Source organism: Thermobia domestica, chromosome 13, assembly GCF_964235325.1.
Source record: "Thermobia domestica chromosome 13, izTheDome1.hap1.1, whole genome shotgun sequence".
Classification (NCBI taxonomy): Eukaryota; Metazoa; Arthropoda; class Insecta; order Zygentoma; family Lepismatidae; genus Thermobia; species Thermobia domestica.
Window position 1 is genome coordinate 129,727,862 of NC_137466.1, and position 26,702 is coordinate 129,754,563.

General features: G+C 33.8%; 1 protein-coding gene across 2 annotated transcripts in view; it reads right to left on the reverse strand.

Moving 5' to 3' along the window:
• Positions 1 to 1,302: 1,302 nt before the first annotated feature.
• Positions 1,303 to 26,702, reverse strand: part of LOC145668502 (juvenile hormone esterase-like) — a 117,753-nt gene continuing 92,353 nt past the window's right edge. For both annotated transcript variants that reach the window (XM_081736462.1, XM_081736461.1), the window contains exons 5-10: positions 25,346 to 25,536; positions 19,780 to 19,954; positions 17,360 to 17,532; positions 15,573 to 15,723; positions 8,389 to 8,521; positions 1,303 to 4,356 (exon numbers count right to left, since the gene is read on the reverse strand). In XM_081736462.1, the coding sequence (XP_081592588.1) occupies positions 4,170 to 4,356; positions 8,389 to 8,521; positions 15,573 to 15,723; positions 17,360 to 17,532; positions 19,780 to 19,954; positions 25,346 to 25,536 (1,010 nt within the window). In that variant the 3' untranslated portion in view covers positions 1,303 to 4,169. The remainder of the gene's footprint in view (positions 4,357 to 8,388; positions 8,522 to 15,572; positions 15,724 to 17,359; positions 17,533 to 19,779; positions 19,955 to 25,345; positions 25,537 to 26,702) is intronic.

The following is a 26,702-nucleotide window of genomic DNA, read 5'->3' on the forward strand; positions in this document are numbered from 1 at the left end:
TGGCTGTGTCAACATTTTTTTTTCGTTTTACAAACACATATTATTACAAGGGTGTAAATAAAAATAGTCAAAAGTCAAAATATGACACATTTTCATGTTCTTCCTGGTTTCCTTCCATCTTTTTGTTAGATGTTTGATTCTTTGTTGACAGCATTCTCAGGGTTTTGATGAAAAATAACTCGTAGCTTATTATTTACGAATCACTATCAGAAAGAAAGTGCCATCCAACAAGGAAGTAATTTCATGTAGACAGTGGAACATATAATATTAAAAGAACAAAATCCACACTATATAGAAAATGAGAAAAATTCCTTAGAGAACTTTTTAAATATTTTTTTTCTAGAGATATGACAGTGAACGTTCTCATGTTGCAGAAGAGGTCTTCGTATATTAATCACAGTGCAACATTTCTCACGCCAAGAGTCATGCATTTTTTTCCAGCTGTTAGCAATAAAGGCCAAAGTTAATGGCTCGATCATCTAGCCCAATTTCAAACAGAATAATTTGATCAAAATTCGACCGTGCTGCTCTTTAAATTGTCTTTTTCTCACAACAGCTACTGTTCTTTTTCACGTTTAAAGTACCAACTCTGCCCACGTAACCATACATCTGCTTATGGCAACGGCGCTTATTTCTATCGTTTTGACACCCTTCGTTGAAGGAGAAGTATTAACGTTTTATAGTGCCAGTTCCAAATTAACTTCCTTCACAGTATCTTTTGAAGGCAATTCCATAAATCCCATACACAGTAATATTAGATTTTTTATATAGCCTATCTAACTCGAGAATTGTGGGATATCTGTGCAGGAAATTTTGTAAGAAAATTTTCTTACTGGACGCTTAAATGAGCGGGAAAATATTATTACATCAATTTCGAGTACAGTCAGTCAACTTACGACCGACTTCGGTTACGACTGCTCGGTCATAAATCGACCAGATAGTACCCTACTGTACAGTACAGTATATACAATATCATTTTCATCAATCGCCGACCCCAACAATTTAGCATCCGGTTATCCTGAATCAGAATTCGTACATAACTTGATCGTACGAAATCTCTCGAATGAAACAAATTAATTGATGTTCACAGACGCGATTATATAATTTCCGTTGCAGTGTTTTATTGATAGTTTATATTTCTGATCTTAATAATTATTATAGATTGTTGATTAAAAAAACTGTATTCAGATTTCTGCTTAAAATAAATTGAAAATCATATATATATATATAGGGAGAGAGAGAGAGAGATACTAGATTAATAATCTACTTCAGAGTAATAAAACGGAAGAAGAAAAGAAAAGCTTCAAAATCTAAGCAGTTTTAATTTGAAACAATAATCAGACCTTGACATGTAACATAACAGCGTTGGATTTTTTACATTCAAAATTACAACATCCATACGTTCAGATTCTGATATAAAACAATTTACTGCTGGATCATTACCACTTTAAACCTGGCTCTGATAATATTACCATACGAGTGTTCAAAAGCCTAGGCGTTCAGGTGAGAATGCAACACATAGCACCCAACTCAATTGTAAATGTTTCGTGCATTTAGCTGCAGTAATGAATAACAAGGAAGTTGTGATTTTATCTGAGACATGAACACACTAAGATACACAAGTTGCAGGAATTTCAATGGCGACGGGTTTATAATGCTATATAACATGATCATACAAATATCACAGAAGTTTAGAATATCAACGACAAGAAGAGCTATTTTCTTGTTTGTAATTAACCGTATGTTTCTAGCACCAGACGTAAAACACACATATAATCGACAGCAAATGTGAGACTATAATCCTGCCTACTCAAGTCCTTATGTCCGTACAGTTCGTATTGAAAAAATAAATTTTGGCTATAGTGCTCTCTCACAAAACAATACATTCTCTGCATACTTTACATGATACAGTGCACAGATATATATTTATACAATACTTGATTGGACAAATTCATTGATATTTCGTTTAGAAGACTATCGAAAATTAAGATTGTTGTATTATTTTAGATAAAATCTTGTTAATATGTTCCCAATATCAATATATTATAGTGTGTTATTGCTTGTACAAGAGCTTTAGGATAATCAAAATATTCTATTCAATTTGGGAGCAGAGAATTCATTTCTGCTATTGACTCTACCAAGACCTTTTACTATCTAATAACACATTTAAATCTAACACTGGATCACAAATTAACGCTTATATAATAAAAATGAAGAAAGTGTTCCTAATATTTTAGTTTCCAGTTCCAGTTACCTCCCTTACGGGAGATTTATATAAAGGAAGTCCCTGCCTTAGAGCCCTGTAGACTGCTTCACTAGTAATGTTTTAAATGAAAATTGTTTGAAATAAGATTATGTATTAACATGGCTCGTGCCAAAATGACCGAATAAGCCTGTTGTAATTATAATTATTTTTTTTCACACTGTTAATGTAATAACATTTGTGAGTTAGTTTGCAAGAAAACTGACTCAAATATACATTGGAAATAATAACTCCATAGCCATGTAACAGCACGCATTATTGCCAGTGCAAGATAAATATATAACTGGTACTTTCACACTTCCTTTGAGTAACTTAGTGTTCTTCATGAAGTGCTATCTTATATACTATTGTTTTATGCAAGAGATCATATGTAATCTATACGTATATTCCATGGGTGATTCAAATCTTCATATTCCGTGTGCGTGGGTTTTCTCGGGGTTCTCCTGTTTCCTCCCACTATCTTCATTCCACCATTTCATTCATTACTCATCCTCACCGTCTCCTTTAGCCTAGCCGGCATAACCGTGGGACGTAAAACTCAAAGATTTCATTTTTTCAAATCTTCATATTCATTACATATATATAAAATACATGTTAATATATTAATCCCAGGATTCACTGTAGAAAAGGAAACATCTAATGAAAATTTTTACATATCACCATGCTTTGTCTAAATATGTTCTTAAATATTTCTCAAAATAGTGTATTTTTCTTTATAGAAATATAAAACCAAATCTACTTAATTCGCTATAGCTTTCAGACATAATTAGTAACACATTCTCTTACAGCACTGATTTGAAATAATTTCGTAAACTATAACAGGAAGCTTTTAAGATGTAATTCAAAGTACCAAGTACCATATTTTGAATCAGTTTTTGTGAAAGAGAAAATAACACAAAAAAAAAAAAACTACTTTTCTCAACAAGAAATAATATTTACAAACTACCATGATGCGAAATCCTTTCGAAATAGAGGTAGATAGCAAACCAATGTATGGAGAATCTACCCACATACACATATATGGAATCCGTGAAGATAAAATTGTCGGTGAGAAAAACCTTCTCTCGTTCCCATAGGATTTCGGAACATGAACCCGTTAAGTTTGTAGTTCTGACGCAAAATCAATACATCTACTAAATGTTATAGTTTATATACAACTTTGTACAAAACAAGAAATGTAAATTGTGTACTCAGACAATGTACTGTTATTACACTTAGTAAGTAAAATAGTTTGACATATAGAAATTTAACTATGATTTGAAACAGACCAAGAAGAACCACTGGTATCTTACAATGAACGATTAAATTGAGTATATACATTGGATGGAAATATAAGTATTTTTCCTTGTATTCTTGAAACTATCTGTAATAAAGATAGTTTCCTCACACCTTGCAATTGCAGGGGAGAGGTGCACGCATCTGACAGTGCTTAGCAGAAAATTCAAGAGGTGTAGTGGGATTCTGGATAGATAACTGTATGCATATGTAACAAGAAAAAGAAACTACAACAGAACGTCGAAAGGCATATTGCGTAGTAGATATCAACAAAAACTGTACAAGAAAACAACCTTGTATGAATAAAATAATTGTCAATAACTGTATTCGTTTTAAAAAGTCATAAAGTGATTATTAAGTTTCTAAGTGCTTAATAGTGTATTAATTTCGGTTTGTTTCATAACATTCTTTGGTTACATTTAAAGGTAAACATAAAACTGTTTGGTATCATTAAAAGTGAAAAATTTTGTTCAGAACACAAAGATTTATATACCGTTTCAAACATTACCTTTTATACAACAAGTATCTTTGTTTATATAATATTCTAAATTACACAATTATCATACACTTTTAACAAGTTAAAAAACGTAACTATCACAATGCAGTTTTGCTTCTATGTCCAACAACATGACTAAAGTTCATCTTTGGAGTAACTCGATGTTACAAATCGACGAATAGACTCCCAAACGTCCACTCCAGGTTTATGTAAGTTATCCTTGAGTTCCAGTTCCGTACCGATATCCAAATATTTCAGGTTATCTTTTGATATTTCTTCCCATTGGACGGGCACAAGATCAGTCTTATTTGGAGTTGGGTTGCTGGAAAAAAATAAACACTTATTTTTCAAAGGATTGTTTTACAAATTCCGCAACATTGTTTAGTAACGTGTCAGTATAGATCAACCAACAGCAAATTTCATTCTTCAATCTGTTATTATCGCATTTGCAACGTTTCAAGCGAGTTAGTTTTACTTCTTTTTAAATGTATTTAATAGAGTTGGAAAAAAGTTGGAATGAACGAGCTTAAAACATTTAAACTCTAATAAAAGTTGATGAAGGGTGTAATTTGCATTTGGTTGTTCTATGTAAATTGACTGTTTCCTCATCTTTTGGAGGGTATTTGTAAATATTTATTGTTGAAGATGGTAGCCACAAAATAAGCCGTTTATAATCCAGCCGTTGTTTGTACTTCCTGTTCACATTTTAGATGTTCACTAAGAATACTATCTAGATACTGGAAACTGGTCATCTTTCGTTCATTTCCTTCTTCGACTTTTATACTTGTCACAACTAGGCTCGCAACCAGACAGGGGCTATGGGGGCTTCCGCCCCCCTAAAATTTTAGTGGCCCTCCAGACCTCAATACAAAATGCTATTATTAATACAAAAAAAAAATGTAGGAGAATTTTTAATGACTTGGCCCCCCTAACATATCCATGCCCCCCCCCCAAACCTCTATGGCTGGTTTCGGGCCTGGTCACAACCCTTTTTCTCCGATCATTGCTTTCGTCTTTTAAGCATTAATATTCATTTTATACACTGAGGAAAAAATGTAGGTGGCGTACTTAAAAAGATAGGTTACATGCGTAATTCCTGTAGTTTTTGGACTTAACGTACAGCAGACGTACAACTGAAGACGCATGTTTTATAATATTTTCTGTATGTGTTCCATCTATACGTACTTTCTGTATAAAACAATGTAGGCGGTCAGGATCTCACATACAAATGGACGTATATAACATATAGCTGACGAAGGTAACATAAGTATATGCATGTGATATACGGAAAACTGTTAGATGTCAGACATCCTGCAATGGCATGATGTAACATCTAAGGGCAGTGCCTATGTAGCATACGGATAACATATGCTCGGTACTGATTACTATAGTAAGCAAGAGGATACCGTATATTTGTACAAATACCTCTGTCCGGAGAACGGATTTTTCTCTGTGTATAACTCAGCTTTTACTGTAGTTTTTTTAACATTAAGCCCACAGTAACATCTACGTACTACTAGACAATTACGCAACTCACATCTTGATATTCCCATGTTTTTCTTGATATTATAAAAAGTACGTGAGATGTTAAAAACTTTCCCAAAGGACTTTCCTGTAAGAAGTTATTCTCTTAAAATTAGCAGTTTCATATTTGTAAGTTACAACTGATGTAGATTTCTGATTGATATGAAAATGATATTTAATCAAGTTAAAGATATTGTATGTAAAATATATTAGGTTCGCATACAAGTATGTACTAACAAAGAACTATCTTATTTCGAAGTCTAATTTCATGAAAATATGAACAATATTATAAACCAAAAAGACATCAATTAGAAACAGAATGAGCGATGCTGATAAGTAGCCCTGTACCAGAGGAAATTTCAAGGTAAAACCATTTTAGAATACTCCTGATTGTCTCATGTAAAACATAAGCTATAGCTACCAAAAATTAGTGTTTTAATATTGGGAAAATGTCCTACACGTGAATTACGAGATTATAAGCACACGGACATAGGCGCCGACTTTGGGGGGACAGGACACTTTTGACCCCCAATATTTAAAGGTGGGCTCATCGTCCTCCCCCCCCCCCAATATAATTCAGTCGAGGGAGAATTAGTAAAGAAGAGCAATAATTTCTATCGTAAACTTCGTCGTGCCATTAATTCAATATTAGGAACAGCCTTCTTATTCGATAGACAATGCCGTTTTCGAAACGGTATTTTTAATAGAGCGCTGAAGCTTCAACCAACACTCTGGAAACATTGATATGAAAAGTACAGATCAATGTGCTGCGCAAAGTTGCAGTAAAGTTCCCAAATTTTGAATTGAATTTGTTTTAATGCCTTTAAGCGAATTTGATTTAGGTCGTGAATTCCGCAGCAGACCAAGATATGGGGGAGGGAAGGGGGCCATCATCATGCTGTTGATAGAAATCAGCTGAATACGATATATTAATTCATTGTTTGGTCCCCCAATATTTTCTTCAAGTAGGAGTCTATGCACACGGATATGGGGCAGAGTCAGGATATAATAGCATTGCACTGACTGATTTATCTTCGCTGCGAATCACAATTCGGCATAGTCTTTACATCAGGATATGTTAATATTTTTATGCTTATTTCTCAAAACGGATTTTGAGATAGAACGAAACGATTGAGCTATGCCAAATAATTCTAACTTTTTTGTAGAAGAAAAAGTAAGAACTCAATTGTAACGAATATATTTTTAAAAAAGTTTTAATCCTTAAAGTCTAAAAGTTTTCTTTCAGTTTCCAACAGAAATAATGACGATTATTATAATTAGTGCTATTTTCGTCTTACTTCATGTTTTAAAACATTTTATGATTAAGAGTTTCGTTTCACTTGTATATTATTTAGTGGAAAGTATGCCAGTATATACCATAACCGAACACGTAAGAATGTCAGGTTAAGAAAGGAAGAGCAATTGAGCAAATTTTTTTTCTATCAAAATAAATTCATAATGCATAATTATAAGTTTATATTTGAATATAATCATAACTTTTACAATTTTTGAATACACTTTTGGATGTTATTAGTTATTATTTGTCAACTATTCAATATTGTTATGCTCACATATAAAATACGTATTAAACATCCTTTCCTCTGACGACCTCTCCTTTACCTGCTTTTGTTTGGAGGCATTAGACGTATTCTCATAACTAACAGCCTATTAGTTGGTAGTAGGTGGGATACCTCCCATAAGTTTTATGTAAGAGTATATGGAGTATTGGTTAACAAATTATATTCTACAAGCATTTTCTATTAATCTGGTTACATTGTATCCCATTACCTCCCCCTGATAATCATTAAGTTACATGAAAACTATGAAATGGAAATAGATGGAACAGAAAATAAGGAAATACATTTAATGAATGATTTCCATGGCAACATACAATAAAAGAAGAATATACTGAACAACATTAATTTGAGAATATGTGATATAAAGTATTAAAGTGAACAACTCGAATTAATAAATTGAGTTATTTCAAATAACCCTTTTACTTTTTTGTATAAGAAGACGTAAAAATCCAATTGTAACGAATATATTAAATGACTTTAATCATTAAATTCTACCAGAAGCTTCGTTTGAATAATCAACAGCAATGACAATAATTATTATTAATAGTAATATTGTCGCCTAATATATATCATTACTTAATTTATGTTTTAAGATAATTTCTGATTATGAGTTTCGTTAGAACAACTAGAATTAATTATGAATAGAACGAGATAAGAAGGAAAATAATGTATTGTAAGCATATTTGAAGCACTTGCAATTAAACAATGTATTATACTTATATAAATTTGCATTTCAGTTTCTTTCCCTGGCATTATATACACAGTACACAAAGTATACAATAAATAAAGATTTGAAGGTACATCAATATGCGACAAATCTGTTAAACCAGACTTTAGACTTGATTCCACTGACGTGGTTGAACTAAATAGAACCAAGTTTTAATTCACAGACATCAATGAATAGACAGAATAAGTGAAGTATTTATACTGTATACACTAAGCAGGAAACATTAAAAAGAGTATATATATATACAGTGGCGGATCCAGAATATAATCAAGGGAGGGGCTAAATCATAATTTGCCGTTTTATCCAGTGTAAAGCAGAATTGAAGCCCATTTTATCCAGTGTAAACCTGAGCGTCAAGGGGGGGGGCTATAGCCCCTTGGATCCGCCCTTGTATATACATATATATATATATATATATATATATATATATATATATATATATATATATATATATATATATATATATATATATATATATATATATATATATGTATACGTAGATTTTAAAATAAGAAAATTTACTTACCCCGTACTAGCAAAATTGGTCCACATAGTTATCAGTCTATCCTTAGTCAAAACCTCAGGATCGCCAGGTTTAAGAGAATAGTGCAATTCTCCAAGAGTGAATAAATAAAGAACATCATCTCCATGCGAAACACCTGTACAAAAAATTTTTAAAAAATCTAACATTTGAATTTAAAAATGAGAGGAACTTATTTCTTTTAGATTTTAAGTATTTGAAAGAATATATCTTCAGAACAGTTAAAAATAGTAATCTTCAATCTTTAATTGGACCTGGATAGCTAATCTGGCAGTTGAGCGATCCACAGGAAAAGGCGCGTAATTAAATTAAATGAATATAAATTCCTTACAATAGTAAAGCGTTTGACCCAAAAAAAAGTGTACAATTATGAGACATATATATATATATATATATATATATATATATGTGTGTGTGTGTGTGTGTGTGTGTGTGTGTGTGTGTGTGTGTGTGTGTGTGTGAAACGATAGATGTATTGAGTTAAGAAAATGATAACGGTGAGCGTGAATATTCATGCGTAGTCTTCCAGAAAATTGAGAAATGATATTTTTTTTCTTTGAAACCTGAAAATTGATGCCGTATGATAACCATACCATTTGCTAAGATCATACTGATACTGAAGTATGTCCTCATCCACTTCTTCATTACGACACTAGCAACACGACTGTAGACAGTATGGATAATGAGGTAGAGCCCAATATTATGATGAACTCTTAAATTTTCTTTTCTAACTATGATATTGTTCAAAGATGAAACTTATCATATATATAACCTAAACAGAATGACATACTGAAGTTCTGTCGCGAACTTTTTGGAAAAGTCAAGATAATGGAATTTTTATGGCTAAAAAAGTATGTCCTTGAGTGTCATTATCAATTAATATGAGTAATTGATATTTTTTATTATGTTGGGACAAACTGATTATTTGTTTATTCGCCGTTAAGTAGCTGATTGGACGTTGGTATGGAGAGGGAGAAGTGCTGGGTTTTGAAAATCTGTGAGGTACTTCCAATACACACGGTAGTTCCAAATTGCGGGTTGTCCAAGGGTTAGTTGGAGTCCAGGGATCTTCCACCGGAAATTTTCGAAAATTGACACGGCTGAAAATAGAGTTTTAGGCGTTTTTGAATGAAAATAAAGTATTTTTATTCATATTGCAAAATTTTCTTGAATGAGAATATGAAGTAACCGGGGAGCAGGGACGGCATTAAGGGTGGGCGAGGGTGGGCGACTGCCCACCCGATGGATGGCCTCGCCCACCCATCCGCCCACCCCAACAGAAGTAGAGTAATGAAGGTGACATCCTGTACTTCAAAAGCAATAAGTAATACTTTGGATTGTAATGTAAAAGGTTCTAGGACTCTGTTTAACTATGCAATGAACAATAATTTTAAGACAGATACTTGTAGTAATATAATGATGCCAATAGTGGTGATTAACCTTTAAATTACGCAGGCTTTAAATTCCAGGACCTCGTGAACTACGAAGCCAATTAAACCGATTTCGTAGGGTTGGGAGAAAATGTAAAATTAGTCACTCGTAATTACCGCAGACACATGAAAAAAAAACTTTTGTTACTTAATATCTCTACTTGAATTTCAGTTATTGACATATACGTGATTTTTATTGTTTATGCATTATTAGTATTGTTGTTACTGTAAAGTTCCTTTTAGGAAAGAAAACTAAAATGTCCCCCTTGCCCCTCCTCAAATATACTGATAGGAGGAATATGTGTTTATTATTCCTTGAATTCCGTTGACATCACAATCCATGTAAGCCTTCCTTTCTAATTCCAGTTTTTACTCCAGGAGAAAATAACAAGAAAAAAATAAAACTTTCATGATGTATCTAGTTTTAAAGGGGATTTTCCCCATCATCCCAGATAATTCGCAAATTGCTGTGGACCAATAAAGTTAGCACGGCTAAAATTGCTCATATTGTTTCCTCTTGCATGGTGTAAACGTGATTGGTAGCTTGTTTTATTGGACATGAATATAGGCGACTTGCTTTTATTCGAGCTCATTTAATTACACATTTCCGTATTTTGTTTCTCCATTAGCAGTACAGGATGCTCGTGTTAATCCAAACCCACCGTAATCCGAAACCTGCGCTTGTCCGAATGATATTTAGCCGGCGGGGTTGATATTTTTAGACTGGTTGCTCAAACAGGAACAGTTGTGAATTATTGGACTAGATCAGATTAATTTTCTTGAATACAAGACTGTTTCAAATGACTTTTGATTGCTTAACTGTATTGTACATGTTTTAGATTAGAACTAAACCTTGACAAATATTCGTTTGTAACTAGATTTGTGGCTTTTGAGAACTTCCTTTTTAATCCAAACAATTTAATAACCTGAACAGCTCAAGCAAATATTCGGATTAACGCGCGCTTCCTGCTGTAGTTATCGAAGATTATTACTGGTCCACTTTTTACCCGCACAGTTACCATGAAAATAAACAGATGCGAAATAATGTTACTCTTATTGACCTTCCAGTGTCCCCGGTGAGTCCTGGATTCAATTCCCAGTGGGAACACAAGTGATCTGGATATTTCTTCTCTAAGTTCCGCAGTGTCCAAGTCTCCGAACCATACAGTCCAATGCTCCATATATAGCACTTGACCAACTTCTTCTTAAGTCCAATATTGAGCCTGCTAGTTAAGGAGCCTAAGTTTTTCTTGTTGAATGCTTCTTTAGCTATGGCAATTCTTGACCTGATCTCTTTGGTGCAGTAAGCGTCTCTCGTCAAAATACTTCCCAGATACTTGAAATTATCGACCTCTTGAAGTTCTCTTTGTTCTACTCTGATCGTAAGGGCGTGTTTCTAGGGGATATTCTCATAGTATTCAATATATAGTATTATTTATGGCATTAAGTATCTTCTGAACTACTAACGAAATATTTTTTGCCCGTTTATCTTAGGTTGCAGCTTGTCTGGGTATGAAAATAACGTTTAGGGCAGTTATTCTAACACTTGCTGAGATAAGTAATGAAAATCGCAGTAGCTCTTCTGAAGCAAGACATCTATTGGGTCAAGTGAATTTTCAGCTTGTGTTCCAATTCAACTTGTTCACACTTTTTCTTGGAAAGTTGAAAAGATTATTAGATTATCTACCAAACAAGGAGAGCACACTGGCTGATGCTGTTTTAGTTACGAATGGTGTAGTGGATTATTTTACTGAAATTCGAAACACAGTTGAGGAGTTCGAAAAAATTTGGAATGAATCTTGCTGAAAATAACGGTATGTCTCTAACGGGTCCAATGTCCAGAACACGATCACTGCCCAATCATTTACGTCAGTATATTATGACTGAGCAAATGTCGGTTTAGGAAGAAGATATCAAATCCCAAGAAGACTACAGACTTAGGATATTTCTTCCTATACATGACAGAATACTTGCCGAAATGCATGGATAGGCGTTTTACAAAAAATACAGGTATTCTATAAGCAGTGGGATAAGCAGTCTTCACCCTAAAAGTGTACACTTCCTCTCATTTGAGGAAATTGAACCACTTGCACGTCATTATGGATGTGATGTCGATAGTGTAGAGGTGGAACTGAAACTTCTCCCGAAAGTTTTGAAACGTTATTAGGAGGAAAAGCAATGCAAAATTACCTCCGTTTCTCAGTTTACTGAAGTAATGGATCGTTTCATAATTGCTTTCATGAAATTCGCAAATTAGCCGTAATTGTTGTCACCATTCCTGTATTTAGTTCCCCATGCGAGCGTTCTTTCTCGTGTCTTAGACAGGTTAAAACATATCTAACAAATCGAATACAAACGGTCGCCTAAGCAATCTTTGTTTCCTCTCAGTAGAAAGAAAACTTCTAATGAATATTGCTGTAGAGGATGTGGTAAACGCATTCATGCTGGACATAAAAATCGACGCATTTGCTAGCGCAACATGCTAGTAATGAAAAATGCTCTTCATTTAAGTGCAGGTATAAAGGTTTATTGTAAGCTTGTTCGTACCATGTGATCAGACCTTCATAGTTTAAAATACACTGTTCTTTCTGTGGATCATGATGAAGTTTTGTTAAAGCTATTTACTTCTTTATCCAAGTTTTATATATATATATATATATATATATATATATATACAGTAGAGCGTGGATTATCAGAAGTAATTGGGGGACATGGGTGTTCGGAAAACTGGTTTGTTCGGATAATCGAACTGTACATGTTTATTTGCCAAAAAGAAGTACTGTACAGTAAATGTATTCATAAAAACAGGCATCTCTTTAAGTATTACAAAGTAACGTACAAAGGCAACGCCTTATGAAAGCCCCATTAGAAGCTATGTTCCGCCAGCAGTGGCTCAGTGCGGCGACTACTGTGGGAAACTTGGTTTGGGAGTAAGGGGGATGATGGACGGTAGGATGGGAGAGTAACAGGTGCGAGCGAGTACACAGTTCGGCTAAGCGGTCGTTCGGTTGACCGACGTTCGGATAATCGACGCTCTACTGTATATATATTGCTAACTTGAGTTTCAGTGTCAACATATCTGTATAAGCTATGATCAAACAATCATACTGTCGAATTTCCCTATTCTTTTAGTAACATAAGTCTTTGCTGTTGCATATAGAGATCACGTCAAAAAAAAAAAAATCTTGTTTTACTTTACCTACTTATTGTGTATTTTATGTTATTAACGAAAGGTAGAGTATTATCTGTTAGTCTGTGTTGTTTGAACTTTCTTTTATTTCTATGCATTCATGTGTATTCTTGGATGGAGAGGAGCTAAAGCTGTCTTGAACTTCGACTACACAGGCACACCATTATTATTGTTTTAAAACATTGGAAATTGAGATAGTGTGTGCCACACGGAATTCGGTAGGTTGAGCATATAGCCACGAACTCCCCCAGCCCATCCTAAGTTCTGCATTTCTTCAGTCCTACCAGCCGAATGCCGGAATTGTACCTTCTATACGGCCAAGACAGCTGTTTTCCATATCCTTGTTCCTCCCCTATTTCGGTCTGAGCCTTAGCTAACTAATGAGTATAAAAAATGAAAATTATTGTCAAAAACCCAGTTCTCATTTTCATTGTCCGCCCACCCAGCAACTAGGTCCACCTCTTTCCGCCCACCCCATCAAGCGTTTCTGGCGCCGTTCCTGCCGGGGAGCGTATAAAGTTCTAACCTCCTATCTGAGAACTTGACACACCTTTCTGAATACTAACCTTTGGATTTATAGATTTTAAAAGGAAGTAGAACAAATGAAGCTAACTAAATAAAACAAAATTTAAGATTTTTTTTTTTTTTTTTTTTTTTTTTTTTTTGAATAACGATAATGCATACAACGATGCAGCGAATTGAAATGAAAGGCTTGTCTTTGGCTCATAACTTCTTATATATCTCTCTCCGCTTTGAAAAAATGGGTCCTATTATCATTTAAGAAATACGGTAAACGATTAGAGTTACTTTCTTTTTTCTTTCTTTTTCATTTCTTATTTTCTTCTTTGTTTTTAGTGTGGGTGCTTAAGGACCTGAGCAACCCAGAAGTTAACGCCCCTGCGGATAAGAATGAAAAAAAAATAACCGAGTAGGATGCAAAACTAACAAAGAAGTTCAGTGAAACCTCTGAATAAATGGACACCGATAGAACATGACTATTATGTCCGTAAATGAGAGGTGTCCCTTGACAGAGGGATTACTCAAATTTAGGTTACTCACAGCTCATGCGGTAATTGTGTGCAGTATGCACTAAATACTTAGTTATAAATGTAAATACATATTTCATATTAATATCAAAATATAGTACTCAATATTCGAATTACTGAGGAAATAACAGGGAAATTGTCTGTAAAGAAACAAAAGTATTGCTGCGTTTATATGGACGTGCACTAGAACATATAATGCGTCTGTGAAGTTTCTTCTGAATTTCAAGTCATATCTCTAAGTCCCTTCATTCGGTTACTAACTATATTGAAAGTGAAAGTAACACAATAAAAAAAGTATGTAAAACTATTATTATATTATTAAATACTGAAAATATAGACAAAGCTAACCAATCATGACGACTTATGAATTTCTTGGGGGAAAGTCTGCAGTAGTTGTCTGTCTTGTAACTCTGCGTACACTACGAATTAGAAATTATATTTCTGGTCATTGGCATCTGTGGTCTTTTAAAATTGCCACGTATGAAGAATGACGTCCCTCCACGATCACACTGTCCAGGCGGAAGGATGAAGGGAAGAATGGGACCTGTATGTTATATACCATCTTAGTATTTGCTTGTTTGAATAAAGAAAACCAAAGAGAAAAACCTCATTCAGGATGGCCGACTTGGAAAGGTTTCTACACCTTCCCGACCAAATCCCCACTGGGAATCAAACCCGGGACCGCTTCTGCGGTTACAGGTTTCTGATCGAAATTTGCATGTAACTCTTGGATTAGTTGGAATTAATTGAAGATTTATTTTCAAATTGCGGAAGTTATTTACTATGCTAAATACATATGAACTGAGAATAATTCCTATCTAGATTAAAAGGTTAGTAAAAACGTTGGCGTTAAAAGAAGACTGTCCAGTGTCCATGTTCGTATCTGAGAGTGGCCTTAAAAGGGAAGGTCCTCTCCCATAAAAACACATACATTTTTGCCAGGACTAAAAATGTCCATATTATGGTGGTGTTCATTATTGAGAAATATATATTAAAGGAGATTTCACTCTATGAGAAAAGTTGAGAGGAGAAGAACAATATTGCTGAAGGTTAGACATGATCAGAAATGCCATAATGTTCAAATAAGATGGTTTATTAAGTTGATTATTATAATAAAGAATTGGAATGTCACATTGATGATACAAATTACTATCAGACCAGGCGCCTATGGGCTAAATTTCAGATATGGATTTCCAATCTCATGATGTTGTTTTAATCTGAAATACCACATAATTAACATTTTTCGAAAAATATGGTAAAACAATTTTAACAATCTGATGAACTAAATATGAAATGTCATCAGTCTTCAAGTAAGCTGATAATCTAATGCGTTAATTTTTGTGTATGTCCCAAAAAAATGATGTATTTTTTAGTCTTAAAATCAAAATCATACAACTTAAGTTTGTACATGCAGATAGTAATATGTACTTGATCTTTTTAAAAAATAAATAAATAAATAAATAAAAGTGTCGAACTATTCACATAAAGTAATCTTAATTTTACCTTTTGGTGCTTTTGGACCCAAAAGAATTTTTCCAAGTCCGTTTGATACTTCAGCGGTGATTTCGTATAAATATATTGGATTTGTACTTTTCTCAAGCTGGAGTTTGGTAGTAGCAATTGCAGGATAAATAAAGAAGTTATCAGAATCAACCTACAATAAAACAAATACCATTTTAGTGTTCATTCTGCCTTTACAGATTTGATCACAAAGGAGTTGAAGTTACTTAAACAAGGGATATTATATTATACATATCATTTTACTCAAGTCCGTATGTTTGTGTAAGTTTAAATGAAAAAAATATATATACCTACTAATGATATGTTTCAGCTTAATATTGTAGAAGTAACAAAGGTATTGCAGCAATTACAAGAATACCAGAGCATTTTTTATGATTAGGTCAGTGATGGGCAAACTACGGCTCGCGGGTGAAATGCGGCTTTGAAAAGTTCTATCCATCCCACGACAAGATTCTTAATCTGACGAATTTAACTTCATTTCTGAGAATTAACCCATCCCAGTTCCAATCAGGTTATAAGGAACTTCTAGATTTGCAGTCACAATTTCATTTATCACATTCGCCTTCATATTTTTCATCATTAATAAGGTTTAATACTAGAAGAATTTTGTAAAATGTACTATTTTTTGCTTTTAATAAATTATATTGCCCTGCCTGAAATTCTTTTCTTTGTTCTTTGGCCTCCTTCTAAAAAACAGTTTATCCATCACTGAACTAGGTCATTTTGTTCCTTGGTACATATCAAGAGACAGATATTATTGTGTTTAGGAACAATATTACTTTTAATGATAAAGAATTATTTTCGACAACTAATATGTGTATGCTTGTTACAAAACAAATGACAAAGATATTATTTTAAAAATACAAGTTGCTTCCTCATTCCAATTACGTAGAATTGGAATTTTTTCTTTATAAAGTAACTTGAACAACAAAGGACACAATATGCGTATAAAAACAAATACTATTGCAGTTTTATCACATTATTTGCTGAAAGAACATGCAATGAATATGGAATCAGGCGTCTTAGTGTGAAATCAGGCGTGTAAAACCAGATATACAGGGTGGCTCAAAAGTAGGTATACACCCCTGCATTGATCAAGTATAACATTCTAGCTTATAGGTTGATTTGCTTCGGCTGTTCCGAGCTTAAGATATAAGTAAAAAGACATCGAGAAATGGTATAAGAAGCAGTGAGTTGATCAGTACGGGACTGTATACCTACTTTTGGACCATCATGTATATTAGAAAAATCACACAACAAATAATGACCATTCATTACATCCAAAGTAATGTACTTTTGTATAACCATCTCCCTGTTCATAAACAAAGAAGAATTCTAATAAAGAAGTTCATAATAAATTAAAATTACATGAAAAAACAATAGATGTACAATATAATATCCCTTAAACAGACTGTAGTATTTGCTTGTCACTTCAACTTATGTATGGCAATAAAAATAGTTCCCAATGTCGAAAACAAAACAAAAAATAACTAGAAAGAAGAAAAATGTCTAAAAAATTCAGGAAAGCTGTGGGCGCCATATCCCATATCCCCTTGGTTGAAAAATTCCCGACATGAGTTGCTTTTCTGTATGTATAAGTTCATAATATATAGTGCTTAGCAATATACATAAGTTTCTACTTATACCTAGAGTAGGGCACAAGTCTTTTAAAATACAAGCTTGAAATAACACATATCTACATATTGGAATAATGAAGCTTTAATGCTACATTTTTAAAATAAAGAGAAGGTGAAGACAGGCTTATTTACCTGAATGAGATTACTCATAGTTTTCCAGCCGACTTCTTGGCCTCCAAAATAATATTCTTTTATCTTCTTCGATATTTCAGCTGAATTTTCACTCTCATCATACATCATGTAAATTGGGACAACTTCTTCAAATCTTTTATTGATATCTTGAAGTTGCTGATCGGCAAGCAACACTGAAATGTTGAAAATAAATACTATACAATATTTGAATTTTGAAGATAAATGTAAAAATTCTGGTTTTATTCTTACCTAAATGATAAAACATCTCTCAGCCGACTAAATTTAATAATCGCGTTAGTGCGAAGGGAAATCGTTAAGTTATAATGGGATGGAAATTTACAAGGAAAGTGGCTTAGTTTCTGCCCTAAACATTTCGAATTTTTGTTGTAACGTACGAGTATAAGATGAAATCATTCTTGTGCATCTATGCATAAAATTCGAAACAAAACTTTTTTATATATTTGAAAGTTTGTAGTAGTAACCTAACTACATTACATACAGAGAAGTTCTCTGAATCTACGTTTACATGTAACATCGCGTAAACAGTGCAAATAACGTAAACTTCTTAATATTCTTTTTTCAAAACCTTTTCTCAGTAAGCTGAATGGGCTTTACGCATTGCTGGCTTCCATCTTATTGTATCTTGTGTCATGTTTACTGAGACACCACATTGAGTCATATCTTCCTTCACATCATCAAGCCACTTCTTGGGTTGGCCTCGCGTTCATTTGCTATTCAGTTCTATGGCATCAACTCGGTGAGCTACATAGTAGTCTAAAGGTCTTCTTCTTACCTGTCCAAACCACGAAGTCTACTTTGTTACAGTTCTTCTACCACTGGCTTAATCTTTATTGTTTCCCGGAACGCTTTGTTCCTAATTGTGTCCTCCCGCGCCACTCACAAATACGCAGTGGAGTCTCTTGAGGGAAGTCATACGAGTATTGCTAAACGTTCAATCGCTCCAAACGAAGCGATGAAAATTTGCGTAATGTTCTAGTTCTTCCATATAAGAATTAGTATAGAGTTCATTTGTAACTAAGCGGTTAGCGTACGCACTTTTTGCCTGGGAAACAAGGCTTCGATTTCCGGCGGGAGCTCATGTGGTTCATATTTCACGTTATTCAATAGGTCCACGTCTCATATAGTCTTGCTGCTGTATGGGACGTTAACTCAAAATCAAATCAAGAATTAGAATATTAGATAAGTTTTCTTCCTTGAGTTTGAAAAGATTAAAGTTTGATTTTTAGAAAAATAATCACACTGCTGAACAAGACTGCACTTATTTAATATAAAAACACATTTACACATGACGTTTCGATCTTCTAGCCAAGATCGTCATCTGATGAGGATCTTGGCTAGAAGATCGAAACGTCACGTGTAAATGTGTTTTTATATTAAATAAGTGCAGTCTTGTTCAGCAGTGTGTTTACTTTTCTGATTTGATTTGCAAGACGTATGACTATGATTCTGTGTCAGTTTGATATTTTACCGATGTGATTCCGCTACTTACGAGCCGCTACTGGAAAAATGTAATGAATCTAATATTTTGGGTCCAAGTTTTCATAAGTGGGCAAGATAGAAAACATAACTTTAATAGAAGAAAATCTGTATTGGAATTTATTCTCTTTTAAAGGAAGTGCAATGGGGTTACCTACTTCTTTATACAGTGAAACCAGTGGCGGATCTCCCCCCCCCCCAAATGTTTTGAAAGATAAAATAATTTAAGCTGTTATTGGTATATACCGTATTTACTCGCGTAATTTTCGCACTTTTTTAGAGGAAGAAAAATTGTTTTGAAACAAGGGTGCGTAAATTATGCGGGGAAAAAAAATTACCCACATCAGTGAACATCATCTAATTTTTTGCCCAGTCTAAATAACACGAAAATACCGGTACACATTTTCTTTGTAGCAAGAATTGACAACAAACAACTAATTCTAAATTTGTAGAAAAATAACATTAAAAAATTGGTTAAGAAGTCGTGTGGTTTCTTACCTTACAAATCACTGTCAAATCCTCGCGTGCGCAAATTACGCGAGGAAAATAAAATATACAGAAAATGCCCTTCAAAATTGGGGTGCGAAAATTATGCGAGGGCGAAAATTACTCGCGTATTTACGGTATATACATATTTAAAAGTTTATAGTAAAGTCATGATATACCTATCATAGTCTGGGTTCTGACCTCTCCCAGTTTTTAACTTCTAACTCCGCCACTGAGTGAAACATCCTTACAAGCGATCGTCCAAAAACTTTCCACTAGAATCGTTCACTAATACCACTAGTATTCATTTTCCTCTAAGTATCTTTTTGATTGGTCTCACAGAAAAAAAAAATCACAAAAATGCAAGTCAATAAAACAAACGTAACTTGTACTATGCATAAAATTACACTTAAATAAATATTCAAGTTACAACTTACTTCCTGCAGGCAATATTCCTTCGTGAGAGACAAATCCGTTGATCCATGGTACTTGATTAAATTCTCCTTTCTTTAATACCTCAACTGGATGGGCGGATAGAAAGGCAGGTACCCCATCGGAAGTTGTCTTTTCTACTACAGGTACAAAAGGGAAATAGAAGTCTGATCCCCATTCCTGAAAGGATAAACAATTGAATCACCGGAAGTTTAATTACATCTAGATTACTAAAAGTTTAACTACATATCACACCGGCATTTCACAATGGCGTCATTTAGTGGCTTTATGGAGTGAATTGGGATGTAGATACTTTTTCATCAATATTACAATTAGTGTTGTAAAATTTCCGAAAATTTTGAACCTGTTGGTATAAAACCGTTTTTTTTTTTTCTGTTTCTTTCCGGAAAATTAGGAAAAATTGGGAAAATAACAAAAATCACTATATTAGGTTAATTTTACTAGTAATAAAACCTTTTTTTTTTTCGAACGCGTGAAAAATGTAAGTTGAGAAATTTCAATATTGCGAATATTTAAAAAAAAGAAGCATTCGAAAATAAAACTGCTAGAATTATTGATAGACGGTTGTATTAATAGACGGAATAGATATGAGGGAAAATCTTGTATACCAATACACACTTTCCCCTCATACCTATTCTGTCTATCAATACAAAACTTGGTAGACACATTTCTTATCCCCTATAGTAATTTTCGAGATACGTTTGGATTGTGTGCTTTCAGCCGGGGCCACTCCAGAGGGGTCCAAAGTTGATGGGAGGGATTTCTGAAGGGAATTTTCCCGACATTCTCCCAATTTTCTCTGTTCAAGTATGTTATGAGCCGCAATACATAGCACCTCTGGAAAGTTTGTTTCATGCTGAAGAGAATGAACTATTGATTTCCAATGAACAGTGTTGATGCAATAACTATTTCACTATGAGTCTATGCTTTTCTTTATACTTACAATTACTCAAACTACGTCTCAGGGGCTTACTCCGTTATCTATGGCACGTATTTTTTTTTTTTTTTTTTGTGCAGGAACATATTTTTGTCATGTTTATTGAATAGACTAGGTTTGATTCAGATGTCCGGATGACATGTTCATGTCCGTTCCTTGTGAGATGAATAGTGACACTTCCGATTCCGCTTAAATCCAAATTCAGGCCCGCAACTTGGTGAGGAAGATATATATAAAAATGATTGAAAATGACCGGTATTAGTGTCGAGTCGATAGTTTTTTGGGGTCGCTGAAATGAACAATAACTCTCCGATGTCGTTTAAATCCAAATTCAGTGCTGGAACTTGGGGGAGGGAGAAGGGGTATAAAAATAATCAAAAATAGCCGATATTAGTGTCGAATCCATAATTTTTGGGGGTCGCTGAGATGAACAATGACACTTTCGATGCCGTTTAAATCAAAATTCAGCCCCCATTAATATTCCTAAAGGGGAAGGGTGACATGTAAAAGTAATTGAAAATGACCGATACTTGTGTCGAATTCATAGTTTTTGGGGGTTCCTAAGTTCAGTGGTGACAGTTTTGGTGCCCTTTGTGTCCAAAATGAAACGTCTTTTCCCCGTGCGAAAAACAGGTATTTTGCTGGTCCTTAATAAGAGCGAACAGAAGTTTCACATGCGATGTATATGTGTAATTAAGATCATCTCTCTTTTTGAGTTGTTCGTAAAATATACAAATAATAAAGAAGGGTTCTTACCAGAAATCAGAAAACTAAACAGTAAAATTAAAACCTGTTGGTTTAAGTATTTTTCCTGTTGGCGAAATACATTGTATATATGCTGTAGACACGTTACAGCAAATAAGATTAGCTTCAGGTGAAAAAATAGTTTTTAAATTATATTTTCCGGTTTTTGTCAATATTTCCGAAGAAACAATTTTTTTCTAATGGGTTCAAAATTTCCGGAAATTTTACACAGCACAAGTAAGATACATATCTGCATAAAATATATATTTGATTTTAATACACCGGTATTAACTAAAATGATTCTGGGCCCCTTATTTTAACACTTCTCTGCCATAAAGCAGGAACTTCCTAACATTGCTTAAGATAATTTTAATGCGTGTATATTAATTGCGCCAACTATGATTATATTTTAATATATTTTGTAGCCGTAACTCCATTCTAGCACGGTACTAACTTTAAAGCGGTTGGATGAGTGGTGCACAGTGGCGTATTTAGGGGGGAATTCCGGGCTTAAGCCCCTCCCCCGAAACCTTACTTACTATAGTAAAGTATATGAAATATCTTGCAGAATTTTCACATTTTCAGGCAAAGACCCCCCCGAAAGTGAGCAAAGCCCCCCCGAAACAAAACCGTAAATACGCCACTGGTGGTGCACATAAATTTTCCATCTTTGTTGCCACAAATTTTTCCAATTCTAATACAAGAAACAAAGTAGTTTTCATTTTAAAAGCAAAATGTAGTAAAATATTCGAAAATTTCATTCTTTTCCCAAATTTTCCGTTATTTTCCATGCTCGGGAAAAACCGGTAAAAAACTTGTTTTCTAACCAAAATTTCCGGTTTTTTCCCAGGCTTTCACAACACTACTTACACAATATAATAATGAAAAACGTGAAATTTTACTTATAACAGTCTTGTCCTCCTCCTCCTCCCTCCCCCCTCCATACACACACGTAAGCAAAATCTGAAATGATACTGCTGTCATATCATCTAAATTTTTTGTAGAGTGCTTCATGGTTTATCGTACCTTTTCAGCACCAAGGATATAAAGAAGATCTGCACCATAGCGCACAATCATTCGTAGATAGATATTAAAAAATGAACAAATTTTCCTCTGATTAACTAATCCAACACTCTCTCAACGCTGGCTGGCATTATTGCATGCTGGTTTATTTTTGGATCAAAAGATCCAATATATTTCAATCAAAAATTTCTTCTGTCTTATATCTTGGAGAAATACATACAGTGTAGACAAACCCAAACTATCACTTAAGTCAGTATGATGGGCTTATTCCGTAAAAATTACGAAAACTCGATTTAGGAGCCGTTCAAAAATTTTGTGGCCTCTCATCCAAAAACCAATTTCTGGATCAACATGCGAATTTCGATTCAAATTAGTCAGATCTTTCTTAGAAAATAAGGGATCACGGACAAGAAGTTTAGTCAATGACGTGGTTCTAGATTAGCTCCCTTGAAGCAAGCACAGGCGATCTGGATTTCACATTAAGCTGAAAGCTACTTTATGTAGACTCGGTACTTGAAGGATATTTGAAACAACAACTACAATCAAACAAACAAAATAAGTTTACAATAATCTCACTCTGTACAATCTTACTCAAATTAAAATTTGAAACCTCAAGGTACTTTCAAAGTTATAATTTGATTGGATGATAGTGTATTTAACATTCCTATTAGAACTGAGGTTATAAGACGTGGACCTACAACTTAATGTACGATCCAAACGAAATGATCCTCATGAGGATCAAACCTAGGACTCTCACGCCTAAGGTGCACTTCCTAATCATGTAGCCACGATGGAGCTCAACTACAATTTCATCCTGTAAAGAATCTGATATGAAATTCACACTTGAAATTTCAATTCTTGCTATGAAATAGCTCTTAAAATCTATATTATAAAAGAGAACGCACAAATCCTTTGTTCCCTCATCACGCTAATACGGCTGAACCAATTTCTTTCATTTTTGGGGGGTTATTAGGATTTGGACCCTAGATGGTTTTTATCATATCACTTTAATTTTTAATTACCAGTGTCTTGAGATAATTGACCATTCAAGTGTCCATAACGTACAAATCCTTTGTTAGTTCATCATAGGTAAAAATAAACGTATTTATATGCAACCCGCATGACCGTGTCACTCGGCGGGTTAACATAAATGACAGGCGATATAATGTTAACATTTACTGCAATCTTCTATGGTTTTTATCATATCACTTGAAAGCGAAAAAGTAAAAATTATCTAAGTAACAAAGTTTATTGCGTTCCGGGGTGACCGCAGCGAAGCGGGGTGAACGCTGCTAGTCTGATATAAAATTTAAATCTTGCTTCAATTTAGTCCTTAACAATCTGCTATGAAATTCACATTTGCGAAGTATGTAATTAAGGATTGTTTATATCATCGAATTATATAACATGACTAGCCTTTGCCTAGCTGGAGGATCTGCCCCCGGACCCACGAGTCTGCTCGGCCTACGGCCTCGCATTTCTTATCTATCGGCCTTTGCATCAACAATGAATTTTGTGAACTTGCTCTTCACATTTCCTGAATCTGTCCATCCGAGGGCTTCGATCCCATACACTGCCTCTGCTCGGCCTACTGCCTCGCACCTCTTGCACCCACAATTCTATCGTTTCTTTTCCTATTTCAACTATCTAAAAGATAAGATTTTGTATTCTAAGAAAATGCCCATTTAAATAGCATGGGAATTTCTTCATCCCCCTTTAGATCCCTAAAAAAATAAAAATATTCACTTTTGGCAATTTTCCTGTCGGTTAGTCCTGGAAGACTACAATCATGCCCAATTTCATCATTCTAATCCTGCTGGAAGTGCCTAAACATTTTGGGGTGTAGAAGACATCCCATATAAATAACATTGGAAAGATTTTTCAGTTCCCTATAAAACCACTCTAAAGTTGGAATTTTTTCTTCTGATGATTCAGCTAGGTAACGCTAAACGAGAACGTACAAGCGTACCGAATTTCAAGATTTTATTCCAATTCTAAGTACCTAAAATATGAGATTATAGGTCCAAAAAAAGCCCATTCAAATAACATGGGGAAATTCTTCATCCTCTCTTTAGACCCCCTAAAATTAAAAATATTAACTTTTGGCAATTTTCCTTTGGGTTTGTCCCGAAAACCTACAATCATGTCAAATTTAATAATTGTAGCCCTATAGGAAGTGCTCAATAATTTGGGGGTGTAAGAAGTGTCCCATATAAATAACATGGAAAAGATTTTTCAGTTCACTATAAAACCTCTCTAAAGTTGGAATATTTTATTTTTACTGATTTACTTAGGTAGTACTAACGAAAACGTAGAAGCATACCGAATTTCAAGTTTTTATTCCAATTCTAAGTACCGAAAACATAAGATTATACGTCCAAAAAAAGGCCCTTTTAAATAACATAGGGAAATTCTTCATCCCGTCTTTAGACCCCCTAAAAATTAAAAATATTCACGTTTGGCAATTTTCCTGTGGGTTAGTTCCGGAAAGCTACAATCGTGCCAAATTCAATCATTGTAGCTCTATAGGAAGTCTCAATAATTTATGTCAGCTCATGTAGTTTTGTATATAGTTAGGATTAGGATTAGGATTAGGATGTAAAACTCAACTTACAAACTCAAATCAAATCAGCATCTTTAAAAATTTTTTAAAGTGCGAACTTGAAAAAAAATACTATTGTTAAGACAAATAAAATCTCTGAGCAGATTATCTTCTCTAGTATATCTTAAATGAAATTTCTATTTATAAAATTAAGTCTTGAACGTGTTTATTTGTTATATGTTGAAATATGTTATTGGACCTTAGAAATATTGGTAAGAGAAAGCAAGAAAATTACTTAGATTACCTTGAGCTTTATGTAATTCTTTGCTAAATCGGCTGCCTTTACTTTACTTAGACACTGAATAAGCTGCTCTGAAGTTTCAGATTTGCAATTCAACATTGCTCCATATTTAAAAGCTAAGGAACGTGCTTTAGTTGCTAGAGCCCATGGACATAATGATGTTCCACTTTGAGAAATAGCTTTATGGAACAGCCCTATAATAGAAAATTATAAAAGCATGAAGCAAAAATATTAATTTTATTACTATTACAAATAAAATAATTCATAGAAATGAGGACATTATTGAAACAATTGATTGACGATATAATTCATTCATATATATTATATATTTAGGTCTAAAATTAAGGATAGTTTAAGAGTTCCGTATCTTAATATATTTTCTATAATATATTAATTACACTAAGAGAATTTTTTTATTTATTTTAGTTAAATGTTGAACTTGTGATGTATTAAATTGAAAAGATAATGACTCCAAGTTCTAGCTGGGACAAAAAGGGGCGAAGAAATGTAATATAATCACGTATTATTACAAATCCCAAGCAAAGGCGCAAATCTGTCTTCAACATTGGGGGGGACGGGTAAGATGGTCCCGTATATATATATATATATATATATATATATATATATATATATATATATATATATATATATATATATATATATATATATATATATATGTATATATATATATATATATATATATATATATATATGTATATATATATATATATATATATATATATATATATATATATATATATATATAAGCGATGTTCAAAATATTTATTAAGTTGAAAAACAATGCTGTGAAGGATCAGGGGAGCAGAATTGTCTTCAGTGACGAATTTAGGAGGCTATCGGGCTCATTCTCCCCTCGAAATAATTTGTTAGTTTTACGCATTCCACGTACAACAATAATCCTTCTTACCATTTCTAAGAATGTCATTGGTTTTCCATTTTCTTATGCTTTTTGTTTAGAAATAATACTGTATTTGTCAAATTTCATTCCATGTAAGAACCGCGTCCTTAATTGTTCTTTCTGTCATCCTTTCTATTTTTCTGTTTCTTTTTCTTGACGTTACTACTTTCATTTCGCCTATCATACTTTATCGACCGTTGTCAGTTGTGATTCAAGTTGGCCGTCATCAGTAACACCAAAACTAAGAGGAGTTGATAAGCGAAACTAGTGTTCCACACCAACATGCGCGGATATCAACATGACAGGACTTTAGTTATTATAACAAAGGAACAATTATATCGTTTAGTTATTTTTAAAAGAAGGAAATGTTTGAATTAAAGAAAATCAGAACGGGGGAATAATTAGCCCGGGAAATTAGGACGGCCAAGAGGATGCTTTCTT